Raw genomic sequence first — 12,758 nt, 5'->3', positions numbered from 1 at the left:
CTGCCCTCCAGGGGTGAATTTATGTCTAGCTTATTTGCACATGAAAGTACAAGATTGGCTTCATTTATATGAAAGTAAGACATCTGGTTGGGAAGCAAAAAATTTGGTCAATTACCTGAATCATGTTTGGTCTACATGATAGAAAAGCCCCAGATGTCTTCAAATCACCAGATGTTTGGCGTTGTGCGGTTAACACCAGACCCACCATCTGACTTTGTCATGTGAGAGCTTGCTGTTTGATTCCCCCATTGTTAGAAGGCTGTTATCATTTTGTAAACCAGCAGTTTGCAAACAGTAGTCTAGACTAGAGGCCGACACTGGCCCCGACAAAGTGTTCACTGGTGTGTGATAGGATGAGAAAATAAATTCATAAAAGGAAATGTATTTAAGTGAATGTCCTTTATTTTGAGATCATCTCCTTTCTCTTTTTTTCAGTGATAGAACATTGTGTCAAATGATCTTTATTCTAGGATTTTTTTTTAATGAATCTAGGGGACCAAATAAAAAATTGAGAAGCCTATCTCAGTCCCCAGTTTTCTTTATGTGATTTTTATATTTTACTGGATTGTGCAAAAAGAAAATAAAACTGGAGAGACCACTGCTCTAAACCTGGTAATATCTTCAGCACAATGACAGCTAAAATATTTTCATATATTTCCTGAATTTGCCTTCCCCTAGCAGTGGGGGAACTCTCCACGGCAGAACTGTTTGTCTGTTTCTTAAAAGCATTGGTCATCTTAACAGTCAAGGGTTTTGCTGACAAAATCATAATTTTTCCTTTTGAAGCAAACATTTGGTCCTTAAAATAACTCTGAAGGGAACACCTTCAGCGCTTTTAAAACATTTCACTCTGGAGACATGCCATGGAGACACGACCATGGGGAAACACTTTTTGTGCTGGAAAACTGAATTCCATCACTGTGACTATTTTAACAGATTTTCACAGTTTCTGCAGTTTGCTCTCATAACCCCCAAAGCATATATCTCTACATGCCCTAACGTTGAGGATCTCTCCTCAAGCTTTATAACCTCAGCCAGAATGTGCCAGGCAATATCCCATACACCAGCAGTATGGAGTCATAATAACCATGATATCTCACATTTATCAAGCATTTGCCATGTGGCAGACAGCATCCTAAAGTACATTATATGTATCATCTTGTTTGATTCTCACAACCTCTTTGGGAGAAAAATAGCATTATTGGAGCCTTTTTGAAGGTGAGGAAACTGCAGCAGGGAAATTGAATCAATTGAATCACCCTGCCCAAGTCACAAGCCCTGTGATTGGTAAAGCCAGGATCCCCACCCAAGCCTGCCCACCTCCTGACCTGACCTCCTGAGTGCTCTGATAAACTGAAAGAGCTCTGCCCTCAAGGCGGTTAGAATCTAAAATAAAAGAAGGAGGCACAAGGAAAAAAGCCATTATGTAGAACAGAATGATGTAATTCCAAGAAACATGCTGTGGGATGGTACAGGCAAGACTGATTAATTATGAGCTACCCAGGAAAGGCTCTTTGGAAGTGGCCTTAGGCTAGGTGAGGACAAAATAGGGCATCAGCAATTAACTGGAGAATTAGGTCACTGTGGGTGTCAAAGTGGATGATTTCAAGCTAAAAAGACTGCACTTTATGCTCTGTATAGTTCAGAACTGGCCACCTACACCGCTGGAACCCACTGGATCCTTGCCACCTCTCCTGTTCTCCCTGTGACTTAGACTGATTTAGGTGAGCTTCCTGCTCCCGTTGGGGGAGGGGGCAGGATGGCACTGTCACAGCAGGGAGTATAGAGAAGTGGAGGATGCCTGCCTCTAGTTGGGAGCCCTAGGGTTCAGTCCAGACTCTACTACCACAGGGAGTGACCCCAGGGAACCCACCTTTCTCCTTGGTTCAGTTTTCTCTGCTGTAAAAGGAATACACTGAAGTTGATGGTCCCTAAGGGCCATTTGAAGTCTGTTTTTGAAACCTGCCTAGGAGAGGAAAGGAAGGAGCTAGATGATTCAGCATGCTGGGATTTCATGTTCCTGGACATGACCCACCATGGGAGCCTCTTGTAAATGAAGCTTCCTCCTTTTGTATCCATGACAGTCAACACACACTTGAGATCATTCTCCCTGGCTCCAGTGTCTACCCCCTTGAATCTATGTGGTACAGCACAAAGATCTCAGACTTTGGAATCTGAGAATCCTGGACTGAAACACAGACCATGCCCCTCATCAGATAGGTGACTTTGAATAAACTATGTGACCTTTCTGTTGTGTTTATTTCTACAACTGTAACATGGTGATTCTAATACTAGCTTAATGGATTTGTTGCTAGCATTGAAGTGGATAGCAACTAAACAATGCTAAGAACAGTGACTGAGACTGTAGGTTTTGATAAGTAGGCACCATTACTATTAGGATATTTAGCTTCCTAAAATACAAATTGCATTGTATACAAGCCACTTGTATTGTATACAAGCCACTCCTCTGCTCACTGACCTATAGTGGTTACCAGTTGCTTGTTAGAACAAGTCCAAAACCCTTGGCCTGGTGTCCCTCCTTAGTGATAAGACCTGGGGCTTTTCACCTATAAGTTAACCACCGTCCACTTCGTGAATCAGACTTGATCAGGCAAAGAGAATTTGAGAGCCTCTATTTCACTAAGGATGATATCCACAATGTCTTGTCACCAGAGCATCACTGTACCTAGTGAGAGGCTTGGGCCTGCTGGTCAGCCATTCTCTAGGCACGTGCATAAGCCTTAATACATTATATTGTGCTCAAGTTAGAGAGATGAGAGTGTACTACTGGTGGGGGTTATATTAGGAAACATGTTCCTTGTCTCAGCAGCATTCAAGAGTTAAACTTGAATCCAGTCTCTGCTCTTGACTCCCCCAACTGCTGATATTCAGCATCATGGGTGTGTGTGTGTGTGTGTGTGTGTGTGTGTGTGTGTGTGTGTGTGTGTGTGTGTGTAATCTTTTTGTCTAAGTTAGTTGATCTGTACTTTATATTCTTTTATTTCTTTTTTTTTAATTTGTTAACATCTTTATTGGAGTATAATTGCTTTACAATGGTGTGTTAGTTTCTGCTTTATAACAAAGTGAATCAGTTATACATATACATATGTTCCCATATCTCTTCCCTCTTACGTCTCCCTCCCTCCCACCCTCCCTATCCCACCCCTCCAGGTGGTCACAAAGCACCGAGCTGATCTCCCTGTGCTCTGCGGCTGCCTCCCACTAGCTATCTATCTTACGCTTGGTAGTGTATATATGTCCATGACTCTCTCTCGCTTTGTCACACCTTACCCTTCCCCCTCCCCATATCCTCAAGTCCATTCTCTAGTAGGTCTGTGTCTTTATTCCTGTCTTACCCCTAGATTCTTCATGACATTTTTTTTTCTTAAATTCCATATATATGTGTTAGCATACGGTATTTGTTTCTCTCTTTCTGACTTACTTCACTCTGTATGACAGACTGTAGGTCTATCCACCTCATTACAAGTAGCTCAGTTTCGTTTCTTTTTATGGCTGAGTAATATTCCATTGTATATATGTGCCACATCTTCTTTATCCATTCATCCGATGACGGACACTTAGGTTGTTTCTATCCCTGGGCTACTGTAAATAGAGCTGCAATGAGCATTTTGGTACATGACTCTTTTTGAATGATGGTTTTCTCAGGGTATATGCCCAGCAGTGGGATTGCTGGGTCATATGGTAGTTTTATTTGTAGTTTTTTAAGGAACCACCATACTGTTCTCCATAGTGGCTGTATCAATTTACATTCCCACCAACAGTGCAAGAGGGTTCCCTTTTCTCCACACCCTCTCCAGCATTTATTGTTTCTAGATTTTTTGATGATGGCCATTCTGACTGGTGTGAGATGATATCTCACTGTAGTTTTGATTTGCATTTCTCTAATGATTAGTGATGTTGAGCAGCTTTTCATGTGCTTCTTGGCCATCTGTATATCTTCTTTGGAGAAATGTCTATTTAGGTCTTCTGCCCATTTTTGGATTGGGTTGTTTGTTTTTTTGTTGTTAAGCTGCATGAGCTGCTTATAAATTTTGGAGATTAATCTTTTGTCAGTTGCTTCATTTGCAAATATTTTCTCCCATTCTGAGGGTTGTCTTTTGGTCTTGTTTATGGTTTCCTTAAAAGAAATCTATAAATTAAGTTGAATGAATATTACTGAGAACTTGTGTTCTGGACACTGCTAGGTGCTAGGGGGAGGGGAAATGAATGCAGAGATAAATAAAATTGTCTTTGAGCTATTCTCTGTCTAGTAGGAGAGAGGGAAAGAGATAGACACAGGGAAAAAACAAAACATAGCATAAGGGTTATTTAAAATTTGCTTTAAAATATATGGTATGTTTATTGATTGAACACCTACTACAGGTCAGAAGAGAAGGCTAGGGATATAAAAATATAAAAAAGAGAGTCCAAATCACAGAAGAGCTTACAAGATTATAATAGTTATAAAGTATAACTCAGAAGAGGTATTGGCTGGGAATAGTGTCTACTGAAAGTAAGCCCTATGAGGGCAGAGACCCTTATCTATCTTGTTCTTTAATTCATTGTCAACACGATAACAGTGCCTGGCACATAGTAGGTATTCAGTAAACATTTCTTTAGTGAATGATGCATGCTAAGGATATCATCAGAAAATTATTTACTCAGTAATTTAAAATAGAATATAATTCCTAGTTAAAACAAGATTATTTTTAGGAGGAAAATGAAGGGAAATGAACAACTTAATGTTTTGGAAGATGTCTTTCAACAGGTGGCAGAACATGTCAGGTTTGAGTTTTTCATTACTTTCTCTGACTGAGTGAATAGTTCTGGGTATGTGTACCTCCCATTCAGGAGCAAGAATTACTGGAATGTTTTTCAGTCAGTCTTGTATCAGTTGTGGTTCCAGGTCTAGAAAACTCTGTGAGCCAACCTGCCAGGTGAGATCTCTGTAGAGGAATTTAGGTGCTAGGTATGCATCAAGCCCCTGATTCTATAAGTTTTTTGAAAAATAAGTTTCCATAGCCAGTCTACTGGCAGCCATGAGCACACAATAGTATTTTGTTTTGTTTAGTTGAGGGTTCGTGATTCACGTAACTTTCGAGCTCTACCAGAATTGGATCAGATCTTTACACATCTTTGAAACTACCCCAGCACATAGTATGCCCGTGTGAAATAACAAACTCATAGAAACCACCACATTCTTTTGAAATAACTCCAGCCTATTGTTTGAAAGTTAGTCTTGGTTTCCGTTCTCCCACCTTGAAACCAGATTGAAAGTAGATTCAATCAGAAAGGACTCAGAGACCCACTCTGCAGGCAGGGCAGGATGTCACTTAGAACTGTCCCAGCTGATCCAGTTGGCCTGCTGACCTTGGCAGAACTAAGCGGGGACAGGGGGGTCCTGTGCCAAACAAGGAGGAACCGGGTTGCATACCACCCACGCCCAAACCTCTCTCTGACATTTCCACGGGCTTTGAGCCAGCTCTCCCCCTGGGTTTCATCTCATGTTTGTAGGAATACAAAGGAACACTGAACCTTCCAGTTAATACAACACCCCGCCCCCAGCTCCCCCTTCCTAGAGGGGATAACAGTTCTGTTGACCATTATAATGCATTTTCTGTCTCCCAGCAATCCCCACAGTCATTAATTTCTGCGGCTGACGTCAGGAAAGAGGATTATGTGTGTGTCTGAAACTGTTCCCAAAGTGCTCATTAGTCATAGATAATTGAAAAACTGGTAGGGGAAGATTTGGTGTAATAGAACCCCCGCCTGTGAAGAGCGCCTGTAACCACCGGCTAATTGTAGGCCCCAGCTTGTGACCCTCACGCCAACTCTGCCCATCAGAATGGGAACCAGTGGACAAAAGCCCAAGAGCCCTCAGAGCAGTTGCTTTTCTACACCCCAAGGTGAGAGTGTGTTCACAGGAACAGAGGCCAACCAGATCAAGAAAATAAGTGAACTGGCTTTGGGCCTCTCCCCTGCCTTCAGGCTGAGGAGCAGGGTTTGGCAAGGGCTTGCGGTATTCTCCTTACTTTAATTTTGCTTTTATTTTAACCTAACTAGTTTCTTTTGATCACAAAAGGAATACAAGGTCAACGTACAGAAGAAGCACAAATGACAGAGAAGAGCGCCCTGCCCTGGATCCCATTCCCCGCTGTAACAATATTCTGCGTATTTTTCTAGGACTTCTCTGAAAGCGTATGTGCTTACATTTCTGTGTCCTCTAACAAAATTCACAAATGGGATCATACTCTGAATGCTACTCCGCATCTTGCCATTTTCACTTAATTTATCTTGGACTCCCTTCCAAATCCATACCTTAATTCTTCCTCATTCATTTTAATGGCTATGAAGGATTCTGCTGAATACATGTGCCCTAATTTATTCACCCTGCACAGATTTAAGGGGGAAAACACCTTCAAAAATATTACACAAGAAACACATGTTCAAGGTAGAACAATTAGAAAGTATAGGTTGGGGACTTCCGTGGTGGCACAGTGGGTAGGAATCCACCTGCCAATGTAGGGGACACGGGTTCGAGCCCTGGTCCGGGAAGATCCCACATGCCGCAGAGCAACTAAGCCTGTGCACACAACTACTGAGCCTGCGCTCTAGAGCCCGCGAGCCACAACTACTGAAGCCTACGCGACTAGAGCCCGTGCACTGCAACAAGAGAAGCCACAACAATGAGAAGCCTGCGCACCGCAACGAAGAGTAGCCCCCGCTCACTGCAACTAGAGAAAGCCCACGTGTACCAATGAAGACCCAACACAGCCAAAAATAAATAAATAAATAAATAAATTTATTTAAAAAAAAAAAAAAGAAAATATAGGTTAGTAGCAAGAAAAAAAAGTCATAATTTCACTATCCAGAGAAAACCTGTTCTCTGTATTTTTTCCCTGGGACTGTGTTTTTACAAATAAGTGCATCTACATCTTTGTTGTTGTTCTTAAAAAGAAGTCATCTCCGGGTCTCCCCTGGTGGTCCAGTGGTTAAGACTTCGCCTTCCAGTGCGGGGGAGGGGGTGGGGGTGGTGGGGTGGTGTGCAGGTTCGATCGGTGGTCAGAGAGCTAAGACCCCACATGCCTCGGGGCCAAAAAACCAAAACTTAAAACAGAAGCAGTATTGTAACAAATTCAGTAAAGACTTTAAAAAAATGGTCCACGTCAAAAAATCTTTAAAAAAAGGAAGTCACCTCTACATAATGTTTCACAGCCTGCATTTTTCAGTTGGCTCTGTTGTTTTAAAAATAAAAATGATTTCCTTTTCTCGCCTTTCTCGCTGCAGGCTTATCTTCTTAAATGATAAACAAAGAGCTCAAAGCTGTTGGTCATCAGGCTACATGGCCTTAGTTGGCCCCGCCTGAGGTCCCCTGCTGCCTCTCTTGTCCAGGAGGCCACAGGTCTCCTATCCTCCCTGGTGCCCTTTTTGCAAACATACGAACGCCTCAAACACTCTGTGTCCCTTGGGGCTCCCTGCGGTGAACGCGCTTTTCACTCTAATGGCATCCATCTCCCCGAGCGCTGAAACCAGCAATCTGCCACCTGTCTTTCCAGACCAGGCTCAAATGTCCCCTTCATCTTGATTTCCTGCTCTCCCCCGGGCCACCCTCACCGTCCCTCCTCGGTGCTCTGGGATCACCATGCACATTCCCCTTGGAGAGCGTTTCATCTACGGTCTGAAGAGCCTTGGTTTACACAGACCACTGTGTGAGCCTTCTGAGGTCAGAAGCTCCTCTTTCCCTCGTTCGCCAGCACCTAGATCTGGGCACAGGGTAATCGAAAATATCTGGGGCCATCCTCATTACCACTGTTCTTGAAATGTTTGCTAAAATGCGTGAATAAATGGTTGAGTGAAGAAGGGAAGAGACTGAAAATGCTGAGGCTGTGAAGTTCTCAAGTCTGGGAAAACCGATGCTGTGATTAATTTAATTTTATGGTGAAAGAAGAGCGAAAGGAGGATTATTTCCGGAAAAGTTGTCAAGACACACTAAAGCCTGCTCTGACAGCTCTTCTGGTCCCCAGTGCACTTCTGGCTGATAAAGTGTGATTTCCTGGGATGAATTCTCAGAGATTCCCGCCTGTTTCTATCATCCTCTCTTATGCCAAGCTGTTTCCCTTCGGGCTCTAGCTAAACAAAGCTTCTTCCTGCTTGGGGTCCAGATAGATGGTTCCTGAATGCTGCGGTTCCAGTTCACAAGAGGGTGTTAATCTTTGTGCATATTTATTTTTGTTCCTAGATGACTGGATTGAGGAGAAAGCCTGGCTTACTGCCCTAGGTCGGGTTCTTTGGAAGCAGATGCTGAGACAGATTTGGGGGTATAAGATGGTCATTAGGGGTTGCCACCTGTGAAAGGAAGGGGGCTGGAGTAGGATTGGGCGGAGGGAGAATTCAAACGTGATGAAGTCCCACGAGACCTTGGCCGACCTGGCAGAGTATTCTGGAGTGAGTGGTGCCCATCAGAGCCCTCTGATCCCACTCTGCTAAGTCTCTAGGTGTGGCCACCCTGGGAAAGGCATCACCTCATCAAGATGATCTCGAGGAGCTGGCACCTGTCTGCTGACAGCTGGCAGCTGACCTGACTGCCCACCGGGCAGCAGGTCCATCCTTAATGGGGATCCAGGTGGTGATGGCTCCCTATCTACCGTACTCCCCATATCCAAGCAACCACCGCGACCTGCCATTTCTTTTTCTTTTTCTTTTTTTTTTAACATCTTTACTGGAGTATAATTGCTTTACATTGTTGTGTTAGTTTCTGCTGTATAACAAAGTGAATCAGCTATATGTATACATATATCTCCATATCCCCTCCCTCTTGTGTCTCCCTCCCACCCTCCCTATCCCACCCCTCTAGGTGGTCACAGGGCACCGAGCTGATCTCCCTGTGCTATGTGGCTGCTTCCCACTAGCTATCTATTTTACGTTTGGTAGTGTATATATGTCCATGCCACTCTCTCACTTTGTCCCAGCTTACCCTTCCCCCTCCCCGTGTCCTCAAGTCCATGCTCTACGTCTGCGTCTGCATCTTTATTCCTGTCCTGCCCCTGTGTTCTTCAGAACCTTTTTTTTTTTTAGATTCCACATATATGTGTTAGCATACAGTATTTGTTTTTCCCTTTCTGACTTACTTCACTCTGTATGACAGACCCTAGGTCCATCCGACCTGCCATTTCTTGCTCCACAAAATCTCTCCTATCTGCCTCTGTTTCTGCATCTCACTTGCCAATAACATTAACAACTGCCCTTCTCTTTTCTCTGGTTACTGAGATAGCTTCACCACTGCTTTTCCTTACCCCGTTCTGTCCTCTGCTACAGTGCTGCCAGAGAGACCTTTAAAAAGATACAACTCCATGTCTGTGAGTCTGGGTAGTATATTCAATATCTTGTAATAAACGATAATGGAAAAGAGTGGAAAAAAAGAATCTAGATATATACATATATGTATCACCAAATAACTTTGCTGTACACCTGAAACTAACACGATATTGTAAATCAACTGTACTTCAAAAAAAAAAAAAAGATGCAAATCCAGTCACCTCACTCCCTGGCTTAATGCTCTTTCAGAAGCTTACAGTGATCTTTGTGATAAATTCAAACACCTTAGTCTGGATTTTCCTACTTTTCTCTCCAACCTTATAGGCCTCCTCCACCCCATGCTGGGCCCCACCCCAGTTTATGTGCCAGTTCAGTCAGCCCGGTTGGCCATCTCCCTTCTTTCTTGGCCTTTGCTCAAGATGCTGCCTCTGCTGGGAAATCTACCTGTGCTCCTCCAGCATGTAATTTGAACCCAGATCTTATGGCTGCAAGCCCAGGCCTCTCTCTGCACCTCGCCAGCCAAGGCTTCTTTCTAGATGACTGTCCAAAAGGCTTGGAAGTGTACCCCACCCTGCTAATCCTTTTTCTCTTCTGAACCTTTTTTTTTTCAGTGAAAATGACAGCCTTTGTGTTTGTGAGGATTGGGGATGAAGATGGAATAGAAGTTTCCATTTTGACCTTCCTGTGAAAATTCACCCTTAAAAAAAAAAGAATCTGAATGTAGTGGGCAGGATTTCTAAATGGTGCCACTTTTTAAACATACATAATGTTTGTGCTACAAATACATCTCTTGATTCCTTCATTCACTCAGAAGCTGCACCAGAATGTAAATGTAAAGAATAAGAACACAGGTTTGGTATCCATCAGAGTGGAATCCATGCCCTGTGCTCCAACACTTTAAGTGACTTTCCCCATCCATCTGTGCAATGGGGACAGATTAGAATAGTACCTACGTAGGGTATGTTCCCATAGGGTTATTGCGACAGTAAAGTGAGAAAATGCATGACATGTCCTTAGCACGGTCCCCAGCATAGAAGTGCTCAGTGAATGGGAATGCTGCCTTGTATGTGCTAGCTAGTAGACATAGTGACATGATTGAGACAGTGTCCAGAGCCAGACTGTCCACAGCTAAGGGTGCTGCTCTCCTCCAGGTTTCTGCTGGTTGTGCTTGCAAAGCAGACAGACTAGAGGCTCTCTGTGCTCTCCACCTCATCATTTGAGCATCTGGACCTTATCCTCCAGTCCAGTGTTGTCCAATAGAAATATAATAGAAGCCAATATGTAATTTAAAATTTTCCAGTAGCCACATTAAAGTAAAAAGACATAAGTGAAATTAATTTTAATATCTCATTTAACCTAATATATCCAAAATATCATTTCAATATAAATTGATCTAAAAACTATTAATAAGATATTTTATATTCATTTTCTCATGTGAAATCTTTGACATCTGATGTGTATTTTCCACTTAGTACCTCTCAATTCAGACTCTCAATTTTCACTGTAAATATTTGACTTAGATTTCTTAAATTAACGTTGAAAAGGTAGATTTGCACGCCCAAGTTGTTCCAAATGTACTCAAAAGTTTTTCAGTAACTGAACTATCAGTTTTGAAATTGAGCTGGAAATGAATTCAAATGAAATTAATTTAGCGCCTTGGTTACTCCGGCCACATTTCAAATGTTCAATCCACATGTGCCTAGTGACTCCCATATTGGACAGTGGCACTCTAAGAAGCCATGCAGCGGGTTCAGTCTTCTGCTGCTGCTTTTTCTTAGCTGAACTTTTTCCAAATTGGATAGAATTTGATAAATGGATAAAAATGGAGGAGCTTTGCAGAGGAGCTTTGTTTTCAGTTAGGGGAGGTCATGAGCCATTTGCCCTCTGCCTCCCTTACTAACCCCCCCCCCCCCCCGCCCCTCCACCCGCAGAAGTCCTGCAGCACCTCGGCACATCCCTGGAACTCCATGGAACAATTAACAAGTGGTAGGAATCTTAGCACTGAGCAAATGGCACACATTCAGAATCTTGGACCCTTGGAGCTCAGAGGGATCTTAGCATATATAGAGGTCCAGCCCTACCCTTCTTACAGTGCAGAAATACTTATGATAAATTCCTTGGCTGGGGTGGGTGGAGGGCGTGACTCAGCCCCTGCTGAACACCTGGGAACAGATGGATCCCTTCATTCTCTTCTGACTTACATGGTTCTCTGTGTCCTGATCTCATCTCCCTAACTAGGTTGGAGGCAAGGAGCGCCTCTTACAGTGACACAGCGCCCACACAGCACAAGACAATCAATAAATTCTTAACTGAAGGCCTGACTGACTGCAGGAATTCAAGGTCACCCGAAATATCAGGGTCACTGCATTGCACAACTCCGAAGAACACCATTCAAATTGTATTCTGTGGTTGTGCAAGTAGCAGCCTTGTAAAGTTTGCAGAGTTTAGACTGGGCTCTCTTTTCCAGCTGAGAAAAACTTCTAAGAAATTCTTTGTTGAAACAAAATAATTCCCTCCCTTATCTTCTGATAGGAAGCAACTACATAAGTAAATTTTCTCAACTTCTTTAGGAATATACGTTAATCAGGGAGTGTGTATGGATGTGTGAATATGTGTGCATGCGTGTGTGTGTGTGTGTGTAAGGTATGCTGGTAGAGCTGCTGTGTTAGGAAGCTCATTTGGAACAGTTTGACCATTTCAACCTAGGCTCCAAGAGGCCAATGTATTTGTAGCTTTTGGAATTTCTCATGAATGGAATCTTTCTCTGATTTGAAAGATGCCGTAGAGCTCTTGGCTTTGTAAAGCACCCCAGAGCATGACCTATGGGAACCAAGGACATATACCTAAGTCACCAAATGAGTATAGGGACTCTTTGCAGCTGCATGGTTTCCATCTTCATGAAGCTGAGAAAAGGCAGAGGAGAGGGGAGGGGGCAGAGAGGTTCTCTTAAGAAAGCCTTCTGTTTGCTTTTGTGTTTTTCAAACTGACAGGTGTTTATTTTTTCTCCTGTCTACCCAGGAAACCAAGTGCTGCCTCCTGGAACTTCTCTTGGAAATGGGCTCACACCAGAGGCAGCAAAGGACCTTGGCCTTCCTGCTGGAATTGCAGTGGCAGCTTCACTAATTGATGCCCATGCAGGAGGACTAGGTAATCTCTTACTCCATGTCACTACCAACACTGTGTTCAAACTCTCCTCAGAATCAAAGACACTCCTTTTCTGTTTTTAAACCAAAGACTGAGAGCTGGTGATTCAAGATACAGTAAAGAAAAACCTTTAACAGTTAGGCATGTGGGTAGAATTATAGAACTTTTCATCAATTATAGGATTCATTTATAATTTTATTAATTTCTCCATGAAATAATAGAAAAAATGATGTGAATAAATATCTGGGCGGTTCTTTCCTTTACCGAAAATTTGATAAAGATACATTAACTTCCAACTA

The 12,758-nt window shown here is 42.9% G+C and overlaps 1 protein-coding gene across 15 annotated transcripts in view; it reads left to right on the top strand.

The window, feature by feature from the left end:
* FGGY (FGGY carbohydrate kinase domain containing) overlaps positions 1–12,758 on the top strand; it is a 433,125-nt gene that overhangs the window by 196,430 nt on the left and 223,937 nt on the right. For all 15 annotated transcript variants that reach the window (XR_012324582.1, XM_073789156.1, XM_073789205.1 and 12 more), the window contains one exon: positions 12,334–12,462. Coding sequence is in view for 14 of the 15 variants with exons in the window: in XM_073789156.1 (XP_073645257.1) it covers positions 12,334–12,462 (129 nt within the window). In the remaining variant the exon portion in view is untranslated. The remainder of the gene's footprint in view (positions 1–12,333; positions 12,463–12,758) is intronic.

Source organism: Tursiops truncatus, chromosome 1 (genome assembly GCF_011762595.2).
Source record: "Tursiops truncatus isolate mTurTru1 chromosome 1, mTurTru1.mat.Y, whole genome shotgun sequence".
NCBI classification, from domain to species: Eukaryota; Metazoa; Chordata; class Mammalia; order Artiodactyla; family Delphinidae; genus Tursiops; species Tursiops truncatus.
Note: the sequence above shows the minus strand (reverse complement) of the source record. Positions and strands in the feature narration are given on the sequence as shown.